Source organism: Annulohypoxylon maeteangense (genome assembly GCF_022496945.1).
Source record: "Annulohypoxylon maeteangense strain CBS 123835 unplaced genomic scaffold GGS22scaffold_1, whole genome shotgun sequence".
Lineage (NCBI taxonomy): Eukaryota > Fungi > Ascomycota > Sordariomycetes > Xylariales > Hypoxylaceae > Annulohypoxylon > Annulohypoxylon maeteangense.
In genome coordinates, this window is record NW_025953248.1 from 885,170 (window position 1) to 904,650 (window position 19,481).

General features: G+C 46.7%; 6 protein-coding genes across 6 annotated transcripts; 3 read left to right on the forward strand and 3 right to left on the reverse strand.

The window, feature by feature from the left end:
• Window positions 1–270: 270 nt before the first annotated feature.
• GGS22DRAFT_3118 (uncharacterized protein) lies at window positions 271–2,001 on the reverse strand. Its single transcript, XM_047966783.1, has 3 exons — window positions 1,419–2,001; window positions 933–1,309; window positions 271–870 (listed from the first exon to the last, which is right to left on the reverse strand). The coding sequence occupies exons 1-3, from the start codon at window positions 1,755–1,757 to the stop codon at window positions 423–425; spliced, it is 1,164 nt and encodes a 387-aa protein (XP_047823549.1). The 5' UTR covers window positions 1,758–2,001; the 3' UTR covers window positions 271–422.
• Window positions 2,002–3,969: 1,968 nt separating this feature from the next.
• Window positions 3,970–6,170, reverse strand: GGS22DRAFT_148981 (uncharacterized protein). Its single transcript, XM_047959069.1, has 6 exons — window positions 5,470–6,170; window positions 5,287–5,414; window positions 5,124–5,223; window positions 4,917–5,058; window positions 4,653–4,861; window positions 3,970–4,589 (listed from the first exon to the last, which is right to left on the reverse strand). Exons 1-6 carry the CDS (start codon window positions 5,659–5,661, stop codon window positions 4,155–4,157), a joined length of 1,206 nt encoding a protein of 401 aa, XP_047823550.1. The 5' UTR covers window positions 5,662–6,170; the 3' UTR covers window positions 3,970–4,154.
• Window positions 6,171–6,678: 508 nt separating this feature from the next.
• GGS22DRAFT_3159 (putative FAD-dependent oxygenase) lies at window positions 6,679–9,044 on the forward strand. The gene is made up of 4 exons (XM_047966794.1): window positions 6,679–7,513; window positions 7,650–7,866; window positions 7,925–8,310; window positions 8,378–9,044. The coding sequence occupies exons 1-4, from the start codon at window positions 7,262–7,264 to the stop codon at window positions 9,011–9,013; spliced, it is 1,491 nt and encodes a 496-aa protein (XP_047823551.1). The 5' UTR covers window positions 6,679–7,261; the 3' UTR covers window positions 9,014–9,044.
• A 1,061-nt stretch (window positions 9,045–10,105) lies between these two features.
• Window positions 10,106–11,706, forward strand: GGS22DRAFT_183061 (uncharacterized protein; the record flags this gene model as incomplete). Its single annotated transcript, XM_047964046.1, has 5 exons — window positions 10,106–10,300; window positions 10,364–10,659; window positions 10,721–10,976; window positions 11,029–11,481; window positions 11,530–11,706. The coding sequence occupies 5 exons, from the start codon at window positions 10,106–10,108 to the stop codon at window positions 11,704–11,706; spliced, it is 1,377 nt and encodes a 458-aa protein (XP_047823552.1).
• Window positions 11,707–12,517: 811 nt separating this feature from the next.
• On the forward strand, window positions 12,518–13,968 carry GGS22DRAFT_148987 (uncharacterized protein). Its single transcript, XM_047959070.1, has 5 exons — window positions 12,518–12,701; window positions 12,764–13,003; window positions 13,061–13,096; window positions 13,161–13,505; window positions 13,572–13,968. Exons 1-5 carry the CDS (start codon window positions 12,687–12,689, stop codon window positions 13,809–13,811), a joined length of 876 nt encoding a protein of 291 aa, XP_047823553.1. The 5' UTR covers window positions 12,518–12,686; the 3' UTR covers window positions 13,812–13,968.
• A 615-nt stretch (window positions 13,969–14,583) lies between these two features.
• Window positions 14,584–17,083, reverse strand: GGS22DRAFT_176943 (Metalloprotease; the record flags this gene model as incomplete). The annotated part of the gene is made up of 7 exons (XM_047963476.1): window positions 14,584–15,396; window positions 15,470–15,727; window positions 15,812–16,087; window positions 16,156–16,383; window positions 16,433–16,714; window positions 16,772–16,905; window positions 16,963–17,083. 7 exons carry the CDS (start codon window positions 17,081–17,083, stop codon window positions 14,584–14,586), a joined length of 2,112 nt encoding a protein of 703 aa, XP_047823554.1.
• Window positions 17,084–19,481: the final 2,398 nt, after the last annotated feature.

Consider the following 19,481-nt stretch of genomic DNA (forward strand, 5'->3'; position numbering starts at 1 on the left):
GAAACTTGGTTTTTGTACTCATACCTCTCATTCGAACTCGATTCGCTCCTATCGTATGGTCCCCGGGATAACCGTCTAGCTCCCTCGCCATTTGTGTTGGTGTGATATTTAGCAGGCATTGTCCAACCTGGCCGTATACTGATTTGGTTTATAACGTCTAGTTAGGTACCGACATGTAGAAATTGCTGAAGACCATGCTCGTGTCATGCAATAATGGAAATAATTGTAGGGAAAACTTTTTAACTCTTGCGCAATCGCCACCTAGAATCTAAACAGTCATCTCTGAGAAAATGGTCTAAACGTTAGTTGCGAAGACCCTTCGTTTTGAACGTATGGATAAAAATCATGCCAGCCTCGCCGCCCGATTTTGCTTCCTTTTTTCTAGACCGCATAGGATTTGATGAAAAGAAATCTTTCGAAAATCAGAGCTCCCCCTTGTCTCTGCTGACTATAGTCTCGCTCGTCACTACGATCCTGTGTATGGAGCGGTCATCATCGTCATCCCGGGACGGCGGCCGCTTGCCAACCGTGATATGCGTGTTCCGCCGCGCTCGGTGCGCTCCCATATTACCCAACTCAAGATCCTCTTGCGATTCGCCCATCATCTGCGTGAATCCGCTAGATTTAGTACTCTTGCGCTTCCTTGCCATGACCATTTCGCTACCCTTCTCTCGCCACGTTGAGACTTCGGATCTACAAACCGGGAGCACTCGGTCGAAAACGGGTCGGAGGAGCGGAGAATTCGATACGATGATGGCGACGCCGATTTCGCTGGCCCCGTAAATTGTGGTTTGGACTGCTGTGTACGAGAGGTCGTTGTAGTCGATTTGCAGGATCATGCATAGGTTAATGGTACCGAATACCAGTGCACTACATTTGGCGAATAATAATTAGTTAAGATATCCGGGCACCAGGACAGAATTCTTCCTTACAGAATGCCAATCGTGAATATACAGACGGTGGCAACTCTATATCGGATTTCCACCCCAAGCTTCCAGATCATAGGCAAGGGCAACATCAGAATTATCAGATGGTTTGCGATATCCACGATGCCTACCGAGGCGAAGGCTGCCCTTTGATCCCCGCAAAATCCTCCGGGCATTTGAAGATCCCAGTACATGTTGATCGGATGACACATGAATAAGTTGACAAGCACGATCATCAACATCCAGACGACCGTCAAAGCTATCGTAGCCTTGGCGGCTAACATGAATACTGTGCCGAAGAAAGAACGCATAAACATGAGGATAACGCTGATCTTAATGAGACCTAAAGAAGCCGCGTATAGGAATTGGCGAGCGTAGATAGCCTACATCGATCAACACAAGTTAATACTTTCATTGCCTACAATCACCAAGGAATCGGAGGCTAGGCATGTTGCCATACATCCTTTCATGAGGCACGTCCAGGAGACTAACCTTCAAGAGTCGGGCAAGATGCCATGCCTGCAGTTCATAATCGTGGTAACCCATACCACCCACAAGCACCATGACGAAATCCGTAGCCACGAGACAATAGAACAAAGCCACCGCCCCAACATTAAACCAGTCCTCTATCAGACACGCCCGGCCGTTCTGTCTGAGGCTCCAAAATCGCAGGTAGGTCCATAGCGCCGTCAGGAAAACCAGCACCACGCCACAGACGATGATCTTCAAGCCCTCGGTATTGGGCGGCACTAAGTTGGTTCCGATGCGGTCGACAGTCGGCGTCGCGAGGTCCTTTCGCAGAATCGTGAGCCGGTCATCGGCGGCCGACATATCGGGGTCTCAAATCGCCCAGTCCCTCGACCTTTCCCCCCTCTCACCACCGCCCTTCGCGTTCCGCTTCGAAGAGTGAGGTGCCCTCACTCACTCGCCGACGAGCATTTACATATATACCCGGTCCGAGGTTCCGTGACAGCACGGTGGAATATTTTCCTTTTCGAAGATCGCATTCGTCGTTGGAATTCTTAGGTAATAGGAAACCCGCTAAACGTGACGACACAGGAAAAGGAAAAAGAGGAAACAATATTAGATAGATAGACAGACGAAAGAAGAAAGAATAAGGAAAAAAAAAAAAGCCAAGATAGGCGTTCTCGAAAATCTACGTGGTTCCAGCCCAGGGAGAGCACGAGGGCGGCAAGGGTTGATGAATTATTCTGTTTGTTATCGTGCAGGGATGGCTCGACTGCACGTATCCGTCATTTGGGGGGCCCCTATTTAAATTGTTGCGAGCTCTCAGGTCTGTGTGTGTGATCTGTCGAATGTATGTGCTATGTAAGGATGAGGCGAGTCCGAGTCATGCTGGTTTATCCGGTCTTGAATAGCGTCACCGTGCTGCGTACGCGCCGTAGAACATGCATAAAAACTATTTTGCTTAAGCGAAGAAGAGAAGGGGAGTTCTATGCCCTCTCGCTTTCACAGATTCAAACTTTGGGGGCTCTTCGAGAAGAGATCTACGGTTCCCGGCAACCAAGTTGTTTTGCTGGCTGTTTCTATGTAGGTATGTATGTATGTGCGTATGTACGTGGTAATACTCATATCTGCACCACAGGCGCCGTAATGTCGAATACCGAATGAGGCGGCTTCTCGTCTCCGGGGTCGTAAGGGGCTCGATGTGACCTGTCAGCTCATCCCCACGTGTGGCCTGTCAGCTTCGTCCCGCTCTGCCCGCTCTGGGAGCTGGGGTGTTTCATTTCGAATGCGGACATGATCGACAACGCAAATTTGACCTACCGAATTCTCTCTTGCATGGGCTTGTCTAAACTTAGTAATGATTGAAGGCTTTCGTCCTACTTGAGTTTCCTAATCCATTCTGGTTTTAGGGGGGATTCCCTTGTAGAAACAATCCAGAACAATGTTTCTTCCTCGCGAATAAGTTTGTGCCAGCACATTGCTGTTTTGAGTAAAAATCTTGGAATATAGATCAGCTATGCGCTTAGGTACCTATTGCCTAGGAAGGCAGGTTTGTATGTCCATAGCTGCAGAACATGATGTTATCTCTGCATGTTGGTGAATCAGTATATTATGAAAAGGGGGCGTGCATACGTACGATATTAAAAAGCAAAATGGAATGACAAATACCTATGTGATCGAACTTGCAGAATTACTGGAGGGAGAAATAATCATATTAATTACCTAGTATCATAGCGATGAATGAATAATCTCGTACGAAATATACTGCTACCATATCCTTACCCGCATCCGCACATACCGCGCACAGATATTCACGCTCAGACCTCGTTGGTGATGATCGCGGGGACCTCATAATTTCGGGCTAGGGCACCATTAGAACCCCGAACATATCAGACTTCTTCTATTATGTCATGAAAGGCTTATTTGGAATCAACACCATGATTCTAATTTTCAAGAAAGAATTCGATGCTGATATTACTAGCAGATTGTTGCTAAATTGCCAAGCAGTACTACAAGGTTAAGCAAGCTAGATAATACGAGCCTTGAAGGTAAATTATCTTAAACTACGGTAACCAATTAAAACAATCTAATTATAGAGAATGTGGATACCTGCGGTAAATTCGGTACGTATTTTTCAAAATTTATCCAATGGGGTATCACGGGCCTTGCTGTCGCCTCGTGAAAAGCCTCATGCCCTAATCATTTATTTTTTCCCCAAATTAAACAAAATCACTAACACGTCTATTAAAGGACCCAATACCTATCTAACTCTACCTCTCTAAGAATATAATGAGGATTGACGTCATTCTCGACAAAAAAGGATTCCTTCATTATACATAGTGCTTGATCGCGCAAATTTCGATATAACGTCAAGCCGCAGTGACCAACTCAATGGTACAAAATTTCCTATGGGGATCTCACTGTAAGATTAGGTATCTCCACCCCTGCGCTCTACTATGTATTGGGTATGTAAGCCGATGGATTACCGTGGACCGCGTGCTTTGGTCCGTTCCGCTTGACAGACTTGGACGGCTTGGGTTCAAAGATTCTCGAACAATTCTATTTACGTCACTCTGCCAATTTCAACAAAATACTCTCTTCTCGGTGGGGTATATAAGGCATCCAAGAATCAACTCAGGCTATTTACTGTCAACACGATAGTATACCACTTGATCTCGCCTGTGTATCGTCGCTGGGTGGTAGAACAGCCTTCAATTTTGGGTATAAGGATAGGAAAATGACGCCTTTCATACTAACCCATCAAATGGCCCGTCCAACGCGTCGGTCATTTCCGATGCCTCCTTGTTCGCTCGTCACTTCGACTTTCTTAGAGATATATACTCCGTCTCGAGGATGTTTTGGGTCCGCAGCAGATCCAGAGACCTCTAACTCTTGCAACGAGATGCCGTTAACTATGTGTTCTAGGCTGTCGTTCCCAATGGTGGTAAGCGGGTTGATGCTAGGAGGTCCTCCCATATAGCGCTTCCGACTAGCAGATCCGCCGCTACCACCACTACCACCACCGATGGTATTAAATCCGCTGCGTTTTACGTATGGCTTGTTGGATTCGCTAAAGACTGGCTTCAACCAAGCCTTGAAAAGGGGGAAGATCATAGGGAGGTTGGTCGTGAATACCGCGACGAAAGCCTCTACCGTTCCCCATTCGCCAGCAAGTTCTGCGCCGTTGATAGGATCCTATATGCACAGCAAGCTGATTAGAACATTGCCATTATACTCAGGGGCGATAGCACGACATACCGTAGTGACGAAAATAGTTTTTAGCATAGCACAAACGAGAACGAATATACCAGCACCCAGGACAACACTAGAAGCCACTTTCTTTATAAGTCTTAGGGAGGAACCCCACAGCATAGGTATCGGTATCAGAATCAGATATATATCAGTGGATGCATTGGCAGCAAATGAAGTCCAGATGATAGGTCGAGATATAGCGGGTTGGCAGTGGTCTAACCAGGATTAGTAAAATTTAGGTTGGAAGATTGAGGTCGTTCGTTAACTTACTTCCTGGATCTGGGTTGATCTGCCAATTTTTGTAAAAAGGCGAACATCCACAGAGGACTGCGAGGATCGAAGCCAGAGAGGTCCCAATGACGAGAGCAAATCCAAACCGTATCTGGAGGAGATATCGGCGACTTAACCCATTCTATAGGGGTAGCAGGTTAGTGCAATGTTCTAATGGTCAGAGGTTACATATCTGCTACTGTTTACCGTAAGTCGGATATAAAACGCTAACACGGACAGCTTCAGAAAGCACATCAACGCAGCATAGGTAGCCCAGCCGGCCATCTGAATTTTCGATCCAATTACTCTAAGTTGGAGAATGTTAATATTTATTCATATGTTCTCTATCTAGATCAAAGACAGGACTCACCTCATCTGGTATTCCGGATCGCTAGGGGAGATCGTGGCACGTTGCACATCGGTCATGCCATTATTAGCAAGACCTTGGGCAACGGCCCCTACGTTATGCGCCAACGCTGTCTGAGCGCTATAGAACAGCTATGAAGACTTAGTCGTGGGTCGGGGTAATATCATGTCTTTGGAGTGCGCGGACTATAGCAACCCACACCAAGATATCATCTGCTTGGAGATTCCTGGCCCCGATAGCCTTGATGCGAGCGTATGTTCTGAGGATCGTCACTGACACCCCGAATGAATAGAGGGTCCACAAGCGGGTCATATCCGCACGGGCAGCGGCAGCAGCCGCTGCCGCCGCCGCTGGGTCTGTGGAGGCGTTCGCGGACATTTGGTAAATTGAACTTCGAAAGCTGACATCACGGTGAAGGGAAGGAAAACCGCCATGGCTGACTTACAACTTTGAACCATCTCTATATCAACGTCTCGCATAGTTGTTCAAACCTATTAAAGGAGTTCACTTAAATCTGACTGCTTCTCGATCCCTTAGTTCTCGTGATCTAGACCCGGCATGGTGCTGCAGATCAGTCCTCAGAGGTTACAGTCGAACATAAAACAGCCAGTAACCTGCCGCCTACCTAGCATGCATGGAAAGCTTGAACTGCTGCTAGGGATGCTCATCATAATGTCATGATTTTCATGATCCTGCGAGGAGTGTATAAAGCATGGGTCTGCATGAAGCTTTCCATCCCTTCCGCACTAGACTGCGTCCTAGGCTAGATACTTAGCTATCAGAGAAGGAGGGTGAAAAGGAATGATAAAATTTCCTTAAATAACCCTGCTTTCTAGTAGAGCGCGGGAGTACCGAACACAGAGCGTGTGCGATCTCCAAGTCTAAGCATCCGCAAGGTCCGCCATTTCAGTACGGCCGCGGGAGCGGTTGTGAATTAAAATAGCGGCTGTGTTTTTAAAATTTTCGGGGTTTGTGGCTTGTAGGAGCCTATAAGGTTGATACCTACGACCTGACACGCAACCCTTATTTGTCATCTTCTAGTCGTAGGACTCATGGAACTCACGGGTCTGGGCTTGTATGCAGGTGCTGTGGTGTGCTACCCATGGTGGCGTCGTAGTAAGTTAATGATATGTCCGCAGATCTACATTTTCTCATTATTATTCTTTTCTAATAGGTCGCTTAGGTATACGTCGACGTGATGTTGTGCTGCCTTTGTAATCCTGTAAGTATCATGTAGACTGTGGTCCTTGAGTCTTTTGTGCAACCCACGGAACCAATTAAATCTGATATCATATATCATTTTCTAAATGACGCGACTAGTCAATGCAAAAGTAATTCCGTCAGGGATGGATCATCCTTGCGTGGGGTGCCAGTACATTTACAAATGATATTCAGAACGAACCTTTCGTAAAAGATATTGTATAGAAGAAGTTGGTTAAGTTCTAAATAATAAGTAATTAACCTTTTAAGTCTCTATAATCCGTTTACAAAGTACACGGATGAGGCTCGATAGTGGGTCAAGACTAACCCTATCCTCACTCAGTCTCAGCCTAGCCAGCCCTAGCTTCAACTCTAGACCCAAAGTTACGGTTAGATGCGGGGCTAATGCTAATTAAATGGATCTTTGATCATGATAGTGGAGAAGAGCAGGGATTCGATCCATTTAATTCCAAGGTTATAGACCGATGTACCCAAACGGATCGAATGGCGACAGATCGTAAGTCACTTCACGAAGGATGCTGCCCAGGCAGCCAGGTACGGGTATCGTTAGGAGGACTTCCATTGCAACGTGGACCACACTATGGAAGGGAGGATGGTGTAGAGAACAAAACCGAACGATTGGGCTACCCATCAATCAAAACAATGTCTCTCTGTATCACCGTCGGTTTGGGTGATATTGCAGATTCGGGTTCTGCACATTCTTCCACGTGTTTTGGGTCTCTTAAGTATTGCACAAAGTCCTCAATTCGCCGCCAAAATGCGCTGGTTAAGGATCAGTATCTTCTTATTCGCGACAATCCTGATGTCTGCCTATCTGGATAACGTCCTCGGCAGCTCAGCGTCTGAGGGACACGCGAAAGCCCTTACCGACGCACTCTCACCTGAAGCCAAGGTCTATTTTCCGAACTCGACTGAGTTCGGTACATTGACAACGAGATGGTCCTCATTGGCAGAGCCCATCATCAACGTTGCTGTGGTTCCTGCTACAGAGGATGATGTTGTTAAGATTGTAAGTTTTACTAGCTTTACTATCTTCCAATGTCTCAGGCAGTGTCTGAATCCTCGACGCCTTCGCATCGGCTGCCGTCTTGGCACAGCCTCAGTCTCACAAAATCCGGATCTGACATTATGATTCGCTCTCCTAGGTCCAGTACGCAAATAAGGAAAACTTGCCCATCCTGGCTTTCAATGGTGCTCACGCCGCAATTACCACGCTAGGCCGCATGCAGGGGGGGATCGAGATTTATCTAGGCCAATTATCAAGTGTGAGCATTGCCCCAGATAATCAGACGGTAACAGTTGGGGGTGGCACATTATCCAAAGCTGTCACCGATACCCTCTGGAGTGCGGGAAAGGAAACAGGTTAGCGCTTATATCCGTGGATCTCTTTTATAAAACTTAATACTCACGTCACTTACAGTGACCGGTACCTGCGAATGCGTGAGCGTTCTTGGCCCCGCGCTTGGAGGTGGCCACGGATGGCTTCAAGGACATTACGGACTTGTAGCAGACCAGTTCGTTTCTATGAATGTGGTATTGGCAGACGGTACCTTGCAGACAATCGATGAAAACTCGGACCTCTGGTGGGGCATGAAAGGTGCCGGTCAGAACTTCGGCATCGTCACCTCTCTTACGTCGAAGATTTACGATAGATCTCAGTACGATTGGGCAATTGAAACCCTTATATTCGACGGCGATAAAGTTGAGGCTCTTTACCAAGCCGCTAATGACCACCTTGCAAACATACCCGTTAATCTGATCAATTGGTCGTACTGGCTTAACATACCTAGCCTTGACCCGAACAAGGTAAGTGAGAATGCATTCATTGTTGATGATATCCTGCTTGATACCCAGTACTTACCTCACTCTCTAGCCCATCATCTTGTTCTATATCATCCAAGAAGGAGCAACATCCGTCGACCCGACATATACGAAACCCTTCCACGATATCGGAGCTCTATCAGTCGAAGCCGAATCTGGTACCTACAAAGATGTTGCTGGGTGGGTACAGATTGCCCTCGATTCCGCTCCGTGCCAAAAGTCTGGGCTCGCCAACCCACGCTTCCCCGCTTACATCAAAGAATACAATGTCCCAGCTCAGAAGCTAGCATACGACACTTACGCAGCGAATGTGTCAGGAGATTCACCATTCACCTCCTCCATTTTCATGTTCGAATCGTATCCCGTCCAGGGCGTACAGGCAATCGACGGCGACTCTACGGCATTCGCCTTCCGAAGCGACAACATGCTCACTGCCCCGCTAATCACGTACACGCCCGCTGGGAAGGACCTTGATGACCGGGCGGCCGAACTTGGCAATCAACTTAGAGAGATTATCCGCCAAGGTAGCGGTAGCGAAGAGCTGCATGCGTATGTAAATTACGCCTACGGGGACGAGACGCCGCAGAACTGGTACGGCTACGAACAGTGGCGCCAGGATCGTCTTAAGGCTTTGAAGACTAAGTATGATCCTGAAGGCCGGTTCAGTTTCTTCGCACCGGTGGAGTAGATTAACTAGTTGTTCTTGTATATATCTACTATCTATCTACCTACTGTCTAGTCGGTCGACCTTAGAGTAAACGTACTACATAACTAGCACTCTCGTATTCATGTAGTAAATCGCTACAACCATTTGTGCCGCTTGGATACCGCATATCATAGCCCATAATAGTGGTAAAAGGTCGTCGGTGAGCCACTTTGACTTCATCTTTGACTCATACAACATATCTGACGACCTATCTACCTTCCTAGGAAACAGTACATACCTATCCAAAAATAGAGTATCTCCGTAGGTATTGAGCGTATCGCATGCATGCGTCAATGCCTGGGGATCCCATTACTGAGTTGGTTTACCTATTGATAATTAGGCCTATATAAGGAAGTTATATTAGCTGACAAACATGATATAACTACACATGTTATGGGGATCTATTTCAAGACGCCTTTTTGATTAATTAACGGACAAACGTAATGGACCGAGAACATCACCCTCAGTTGGTAAAGGATTATAAGCGACCCCTGTGGCGTGCTTCGGGGAACCAGCATTCAGCTGTCCCTTTACATGCAATCAGTCAGATCGAAATATTCGAAAATACATGATATCTACGAACGCACCTTCAGGTACATACAGCTGAATCCCCTGGTACTACATTTCACTGCATGCTCTCGTTATACCCGGGTTAGAGTTTTCGGTTTCGCATGGGTAGGTACTTATGGCGCGGATGCGAGCCTGTTAGGGCTGAATGGCTAGGATTTTGTTATTATTACCTGGAAAGGTTGTAAAATCTCTCATCCACCACGATATCTTTTTTATCTTAGTAATACGTAAATTTCTACGTACACATCTAGTATCCCTTCCATGGGATCAGTATATTGTAATTTAGATGTGTCACTAAGTAATTGAAATATTAGGGTCTGTATAAAGATGGGAGTATGCCAAGGGTAGATCTGACTTCTGTACTGAATGTGAATGTACATTCGATGGATATCAAATATATATTTATTTCGCCATTGAGTTAGCTATTTGTTGAATATAGGTTATCACCATTTCATCATCCAAAGGCTTACTGCGAAACCCCTAGGTATTCACAATATTTCCAAAATGTCTACCACAGCTTCTATCTGTGTCATTGCACTGTTTATCATACTTTTCTCTTATAGAAAATTCAAAAGCCATCCACAGACAACCCCTCTCTCTAGTAGGACAAGCAAGATCGAACATGTCCGAAGTCTTGCCTCCCGGAATACAGTTGCAGCGTCCTTCGCATATATGATTGAGAGGGATGGAGCGGGTGATGTAGGCTCCCTTCCCTCTCACACATCCCTGAGAATATCTTGAATACTAATATCAAGACCGAAGTGGCCGCCTAGAGCGAATCATGATTCATGGCCAGAAGCACTTCTTCCATATAAAACAATATTCTTGGAACTCGCCCCCTGGTTGGCAACAGCTACACCGTCTTTAGACGATGCTGTCAATACCGAGCGACGAGAGAGGTATCGTGGTACTATGAAGAAGCTACTCCAGGATAGGGTTCGCCTCGAATCAGTCATGAAGATTCTTGAGGACGTCGAAGCGGATAATTGGGAGCTCGTCACTCGGGATGTGCTTAATGCCTTCTACTGCTGCATAAGCCTTTGTCGCCACGCATATAGGTATATTTCTAGGCCCCTCACAGCCTCATATACCGATACCATTGTGCTAATAGGGGTGCAGATGGGCTACACTACCTGTTGTTAAGGTTGCGCAAGCAGAAGACGTTGTGGATTTACCCCCTGAATTGGAGCTACCATTCCCATACCTTCAAAGATATTACGGCTTAATCTCAGACAGTGGCAACCACACATCCAATGTCCTGCTAAACTTCAATGAGAGGGGCGAGAGGGTGTTCAAGTTCACTATCGCGCTCCCTCCACAGATTCAGTCGACAGAGGAGGCGTTCTTCAAACTGTTATATGATGTGGAAGTCATGGTTCGTTTGGATTCTTGGCACCGCTAGAAATGACTCTGACTATCATATCTAGGGATTCGATATCTACTATAACATCACTCTTGCATTAGTTTCCTTTGAGAATGGCCGAAAAGACGCCTGTCTAGAAAGCCTGAGAAACATCAACTCTGCTCTTCGCACGCTGATCCAACTTTTCTTCCAACAGATGAAGGAAGTCCACATTTCGCGCAAGATCTGGTTGAACTATGTACAAGGCTTCCACGGATGGGGTGTTGGCAGAATGATCAACAACGAATTCGTACGGTTTAACGGAGTGTCCGGTAACCATATCCTAGTTTTCCAGGCGCTGGATGCTTTTCTGGGAATGGAGAGATATCTTCCAGACGAAGACATGGAAAGATACATTCCCGCCAGCCAACAGTCTCTATGCACGACTATCAAAACCCATCCCGCTCGTCAGAGCTTGAGAAATGACGAGGACCCGATGCTGAGAGGAGAACTTGACGCGCTTGTCAATCAAATCAAGGTGCGTCCTCGTTTACGATCTCATATGAGTTTAGACTAATTGACGAAGCAATATCGCGCTGCTCATCGAGGTCGAGTGATGCCGTACCTCAAGAACCCAGCTCCGGAGCGCCACCCGATGACTGCTGGAAAGTCTGTTTTGACGACAGACCCGAACATGACTATAGACCGAGCACTGGAGCCTCTGGATCAGATGATGATTTCCAGAATAAACCAAACCGTTTGATGTCACGTGATAGTGACCATCAATACCCGGGGAGGTTTACCGAGTCTTCGTGGCGTGTCGGTCGGTTCATTCTAGTAGGTTTGCATCTGGTTCCACGGCAGGATCCAGGCTGACTGCCTCTGTTGGTAGCCGGAAAAGTAGTCGCATGCTAGCTACGACGAATTAGTGCCAAGCCAAGACACAAACGTAGGAGAAGCAGGATGAGCTAGTAGCTAAATTTAAGGCCGATAATCTGGGTCGGCTGAGATTTCAAAATGTTATTTAGTGGAGTTTACAAAAAAATGTTAGTTCTCTAACTTATCTCGAATTAGGTGTTTTATCAAAGGTTTGTGCTCATTCAGAGTCCGACGCGCGTCTTTCAGCCAATGTTGTCATTCCTAAGCATTTTCATAAGCCTGTTGTTTCGCAGCGTATAAGATGCAGTAAACTTTCAGCAAGGGAAACCAATGAAACGCTAGAAATCCTTCTACTCGGTCGGGACTCGGGTGCGAATGCTGAGAAAGCCTTCACGTCATACACGGGACGGATGAGGGCAGTTGGTTAGTGATATATTAATAATGATCTATCATTATTGTCGGAGTTTATAGTGGGGTATTCACGTTTACATATTAAAAAAGGGGGAAAAAGAAAAAGGGGCTGAGGGGGGTAACGAACTGCCGTTAGGTGGGGAACCCGAACTCCGTACTCGGGGCTTGCTTCAGCGGCTGCGATAGGCTAAAAACAATCCCGTCCGAGGTTATCCGAAACCCCGATCTCTGTTACATAGCTGGAAGTACTGTCCCTCAATCGTAGCTTTAGTTACATCTTACTCCACTTGTTTCAATGAAGACATATAATAGACACGGCGTACCCGATATATTACACAGATCCGAATCTAGAATATCTTGCTTTTATATAACCTGAATCTTACTCATCTTCAACTATTCTCCCAAGTTTGATCCAAATCTCATTCACATCTCACACGCCTTGAAAATAAAACAATGCCGGCCTTCAACGTAAGCCCACCTCTCAACTCACATATAGATCCATGTACCTAAGTATACTAACTCCTCAGTAGCGACTAATCCGTTTCCTCGCCAAGAATGGCCAAACATACTACGGAGACGCCATTCTACCCGCGGGTGTAACAGACATTGCCAAAGTGAAGAAAGCAAAAGTTATCAAGGGAGATATTTTTGGCAAACATGAAGTCACAGATCAAATCGCGGACGTCCGATTACTGCTGGCACCCCTCGCACTAGAAGATGTGAAGACAGTCCGATGCCTAGGCCTTAACTATGCGCTACACGCTAAGGAGGTCGGTCTTTTCTCGGCATCGCTATTCGGGCTCTATCATGCTGATATCTATCCCTAGGCCGGTCTACCGTTACCCAAATACCCAGTTCTATTCGTACGTAACCCGGGACCCCTCATCTGCAAACCCTACGGATCGGTATGCTAAACTTATCGAATAGTTCAAGCCTGTCACCTCTCTATCTGGGCCCACGGACCCCATTCCCGTGCACCCGATAGCGCAAGAAGAGGAGGGCTTAGATTACGAGTGTGAGCTTGTCGTCATAATCGGCAAGGAGGCTAGGGACGTCTCGGAGGCAGATGCGCTTAACTACGTGCTCGGCTACGCCATCGGCAACGATGTATCTCACCGTGACTGGCAAGTCGCCCGTGGTGGTGGTCAGTGGTCGCTAGGCAAGGGTTTCGATGGCTGGGCACCGTATGGACCGGGTATCGTGACGAGCAACCTCATCAAGGACCCTCAGACGCTGAAGATCAGCACCAGGTTAAACGGACAGACTGTACAGGTAAGAGGATAAATTACTCAAGCATATACGGATTCGGAAACATTGACTAACACGAACGAACTATAGGAGAGCAACACGGCGGACCAGATCTTCAACGTTAGGCAAACCATCTCATTTTTGAGCAGGGGTCACACTCTGCTCCCTGGCGATCTGATCTGGACGGGAACACCGTCCGGTGTCGGTATGGGCCGCACCCCGAAGTTGTGGATGAAGGATGGCGATCTTGTCGAGGTCGAGCTTGAGAACGTCGGTGTTGTGACTAATAAGGTTGAGTTCCTTAAGGAGGGGGAATCCGCCAAGCTATAGCTTGGTAGATGTGCTTGTTAGGTGAAAATCAGGGGTGATTTGTACGGCTACTGGGTAGATTAAACAAGTACCTAAGATAAACCAGTGCAAGTTCTAATGACATATTTGCTGTCTGTTGAATACAATTGAAATTCTACATGAAAATGACATATTTCACTATTCATTTATGAAGAGTCATCAACCACGTAAACATGAAGTGCTCAGGGGTGATGCATGTTGTCGACAACGTAACAACCACCAAGTCTCGATTACTAGGTATATTAGATCCTCTGTAACCAGGTAACCATCGTCATCAAAATGCAACACTGAGATTGATTGACCTCCCTAGTAGGTATAGAGTAAACAACTACCAATCATAACAAGAGCGCTAATTAGTATAGACTAGATATCGGGTGAGCCGAAGAACCCTAGTCAATCTCTCCCACGTGGGTCCCTTATTTTTAACGCGACGGAACCAGATCCGTACGACTCCATCTCCCCCGGATCACGTAACCGGGCTATCGACACAGAGCGCGCGGGATGAGACATCTAGCCAAAGTGGCTGCAGAAAATGGCGTCATAGCCGATATAGGAGATCATTAAAACTCCGGGCTCACAGCCACTATCACCTTAATATTGATCCATGTACAGATACGTAGAATATGTATCATTCATATCTGCGTAAGCCCGCATCTACCCTCATTAAACCTCCAAAACAGTAAGTCCTAACCATTAGATATTCTAGGTACAGAAAGTAAACCCCCTACCCCCTCCCCCATCCCATCTCACCCCCTCAGTAAATCACACAAGTAGGCTCCCGAACAGGACACTTAAAAGCCTCCCTAAACCCGCGCGAATTCTCCATCATAGTCTTAATCCGCACCGCATTCGGCGCATGCACATCCGCCGTCAACTGTCCCGCCATCGCCGCATCGCTCGCCTTATCGCAGAAAAACTGACCCGCCGCAACGTAGAACAGCTGTTCGCGCGTGAACCGTTCCGCGAGCCCCGGGATATCGAAGTCCGCGGCCGGGTCTTCCTGTCTCTTGTCTAGCCACGCGTCGTACGCCGTGTTGATCCCGCCCGTATCCGCGATGTTCTCCCCGAGCGTCAGTGTTCCGTTCACCGGGAGCTGGGTCCCGCTGCTGAGCGTTATGTTGTCCCCGCTGACTTGCTGGATTAAGCATTGTGTGCGGTTCTCGAACCCGGCGTCCGACTCCGCGTCCCACCAGTTCGCGAGCGCGCCGCGGTCGTCCCAGCGCCGGCCGTTGTTGTCGAGGGAGTGTGTGTATTCGTGCCCGATGACAGTGCCGAGCGCGCCGTAGTTTAGGTACGCGGGCAGCCCCGGGTCGAAGAGGAGCTGTTGCAGGGTTCCGGCGATGATGGTGATTGAGTTCTCGGTCGCGAGGTAGAAGGCGTTGATTGTGAGCGCGGAGACCGTCGAGGGCTGTGGCCACGCTTTGTCTTGCCGCTTGGTGCCGACTAGGAGCGCGGTCTTTCGCGCGTACCATTTTTGGTGCGAGAGGCTGTTCGCGAAGTAGGAGTCGGTTACTTGCAGGTCGCAGTAGTAGTTCCGCAGGGAATCGGCGTCGTCGAGGTTAGGTAACTATGCTGACTGTTAGGACATCGTGTAGAAGTGGTGCTTTGGTTTGGTGCGATGATGGTAGGTAGGTGCTTACTGCTTGTGGGTATCCGAGCTTCTGGGTGATGGCTTCGACCTTGTGCTTGGCGATCGCCTTTACCTTGTCCGTCATCCATTCGATGTTATCGATGTTTCTGGCGAGACGGTTTTGGATCCTGGTGGTCATCTCCCTGAGGGTCTTTTCGACTGCGTCCGTGTACTTGGCTTCCACGAATGGTTTGCTGAGCAGCCATGACATCTTCTCATTGACATCATTCATGCAGAACTTCCATCGTTCGGGTCTGTGGCTGGGGTCCTATGGAGAGTATTAGAACCCTGACATGATAGCACAGAAGTATATAAAAAAGGAAGCAGGGGAAAGGAGAGTGCGCATTCTTACATTTCCCTTAGTGACATCTATGAGTTGCTTGAGAGCCTGTAACTCCGGAGCATAAACAGTATCTTCGAGGTTTACGATAGCTTGCCAAAGGAAATATCCCTGAATCGCCCGCTTGGTGGAATTCGCCAATATTTCGGAGATCGAGGCAGAATATTCTGGGAAGGGATAGGATGTTCTGTTCACTGCCGCGGGAATGATCGTCTTAAGCACCGAGGCGAAGTTGAAAGCCGGGGCAAGCTGGGTGGCATTATCCAACGCGGTGATATTCGTCAGATCCTATCTTCTAGTCAACAACAGAGCCTTCATTTTTTTTCATTAGGAATGGCACTCTGTAGCCCACTTACGAAAAGTTCAGAAACCACTGCTTCCGATGATATGGAAACGACCTTCGTCTCAAGTTCGACAACGTCATGGGCCAACTCTTTAGCGATAGATCGCGACTCATTTGTAGGCAGAACATTGGCAAACGTTTCCGCGACAACCTTCTCGTATGCCGCCAGCGACTCCTCGTCCGCAAAGACCGCTGATCCAATTACAGGACCTGTAGGTGCTATAACCGGGATATAAGTATCCTGGCCAGTTAGCATGGCTCTTCGATAGAGGCATAGCGAGGGGACATACGGGATTAAATGGATCGATGGTAGCGGTCATTCCAAAGAAGGGTTCCATTCCATACTGGAATAAGTGAGTGATGGCATCGCTGAACGATTCATAATCGCTTGGTCCAAAAGCCTTGTTACTTTTATATTCTGCGGTTGTGACGGGGAAGATCTCGGTGATGTTCCCAAGAAACGTCACCAACGGCTGAACACCGAGCTCCGTGATCGCGGTTTCGTTCAAGCACGTGTTATACCCCTTCACCAGCTTCTCGAAATTCATCTCATCTACCGAAGGGTTTGTACCCTGAGTGGCTAGTTAGCTGGTTGCTATATTAACACATCGGTTTGAAGGCTTGCCTACCAGAGAAGTATCGTACGGAGCCTCGAGAATATTCTTCATGAATACATAATTCGCAAGAGTGAACAAAGTTTGTTCGCTAACCGAACTTGTTGTTTCTGATAGTGCGTAACGTTCTCTGAAACCACCGCAGACCACTTTCAGTCGATATTAGTAACTCTCACTACAGCTCTTTGGGGTTACAGGATACATACTTTCTTCGAAATTAGTACATGGGTCGATATTCTGGTAGTTGGGACTCAGATTAGAGTACAAGGTAGATGATGCCTTGATACACGCATCTGTAAGACAGAGCGAGGAGTTCGTCGCGTACATGATGACTGTCAATGAGAGACAAATAGGAAAAAAGGAAAAGAAATCTAACAAAAAAGGGAAAAGATACTAAGAAAATGGATGAAGAGACCAAGCGGTACAGAACAAAACTACTACATGATCTAAGGCGTCGCTCTGTATGTTATATATGTATAACTGCAACCTGTAGAAGTTGCCCTATATCCGACGCAGAAGCTCATAGTCCGTGATGGCGTCACTGTCATTACCAGTCATTGTTGGCAGCTCTTGGCAGTCCTAGCCTAGGACTTATGGCCTTGAAGCAGGGCTTGTGCGCAGCATCCAGCCGCAGAAGGCGAAGATGTCCACTCGTGAGCTGAATGCAAGCTGGATGGCAGTGCCATGTTGTGGGTTCTTCTGGCCCCCCTGGCTGCCTGGGAAGGCCTGTGGATACTGAGGAGATGTGCATAACCCTAAACGGCAGGTAAGAGCGTCATCGTTGGATAATTTCCCACGTGGTTATAATCGGTTATAACATCGTTGCTGTTCACGATACTCTAATTCGTCGATGTTTAAGGTTTATTAGTTATGGTGAAGTATAATCCTGGCTTGAAGATTATTCCTAAGTTCTGTGGTGTTCTTGCGAGTTTTTTCTCGGCGTCAATCACATCAACTTTAGGATAGTAGGATTCTTCTCCATATATCACCAGTCCATATAAGTAAAGGCACTTGGTTAGGTCCAAACAACCCAGTTGGACAAGATTTTACGAGGGGGTCGGCGATTGAACATATCGGAGATAATGACTCTTCCTCATTTAGCATCGATCGTACTCAGTCACGAATAAACAGGAGTCTTGTTTTCTCGCGCCACCCAAATATCAAACAGTCGCTAGTGGAGCTGTCGTCAGCATACTGTTGATGAACCAGCAATAAGGACCCAACACGTCTATAATTATCGGGGTATCCGCAATTTGTTATTATACCTTACTCATTCCTCCCTGTGCTCAGCTAGCCCTGTTGTGATCAACTGATTAAAAGGCTTAGTTTCCCCAGATTTTGAACCATGTCTATAGGTAGTTACCAATCTTTCTATTGGCCGAGACTAATAGGTACCTAGATATGGATGTAAACATCTCAGATATCTTGTTCTTCGAGTAGGGGTTCATGAAAGGAGCAGAGGTCGGCGACCAAATTTCCAGTAACTTCTAGTTTCAGTAAGTAGTGGAACATGGAACTGGAGTCCTTCGCATATCTTGCTTGGGCCTTTTGCAATCAGATCGTGGAGAGGTAGAGATCGTTTCAAATGGATATGATTCTTGTTCTGCTACGTGCTGATATGATGCGGACATAATGGATATGGAAGTAATCCCGATATTACGTGAATAGCTCCAAAATTCATCACCTGGAGTCACGGTATACCTACAAGCTAAGGTGTTCGTCAGCATTGACGGGATCGCAATTTCAATGAACAGTCCTTAATAAACTAGGCTAGAAGCTTGACACTTAGAGCCTACTATACCTTTGATAGTAAGATAAAATGAAGCCTTTGTTCCTCTGGCTATATTTCACAAAGAGAATAGGGGGTTGGGTAGAATCCCATCTGGGCTAAGTAATCCAGGATGAATTCGGTATAAGAAGCTTTAATCTATGAATAGGTACATGAACTAGAACTAAAGACGTTGGAAATTTTCTAGATATTAAAGGTAGGTACTCTTCCAAGTAGCTTTCACTCTTTCACCGTATCGATGTGATAGAAATAATCACGGCCTATCCATAAAGTTATTTGAAAATCATAACTCTTTCCCAACAATACATCTATGTAACCGCTAGCGGTGTTCTCTGATATATTCGAGAGGGGATTCTTCAAGATATCTTCGACTTTACAACGATTTTATCCCTATTAGCAGCGTTAGCCTATGGCCCCCTTTCATGTCTTTGGTAGGAAAGAAGACAACAACTAAGGTATAACCGAATGCGAACCGGTATGCCCATTCTTAGCGTAGTTTTTGATACGTAGAATTCTTCTTGAAGATCTATTTATATATGCATTGCCTTAATTGCTATTTCCTTCTTTTTTTTTTTTTTTTCAATTGCATCACAATGCCGAAATCACGAGACGGCGTTATAAGCCGGTGTTAGCGAGGGTCTCAACATCACGATAACAACAACTAAACAATACCTATGAAGAAATCACCTTGCACGAAGTTTTATAGTTAAAGAAGTAGATACTTTTCCAGACTCCTGAAGGAGAGCATCGGTTCGTCGATTCAACCGCTTTGTTTTCAGGTGGTTTGTTAGCGACTATCGTACCTACTAAGCACCTATTAGGTACCTTCCGGTAGCTAGGTGGGTGAGTAAATTTAGTGCCGTTAATAAGACGAAGAATATCTGGCTAAGTATATCGAGATAGTTTCCATCAATATTTGGCGTAAACATTTATCTT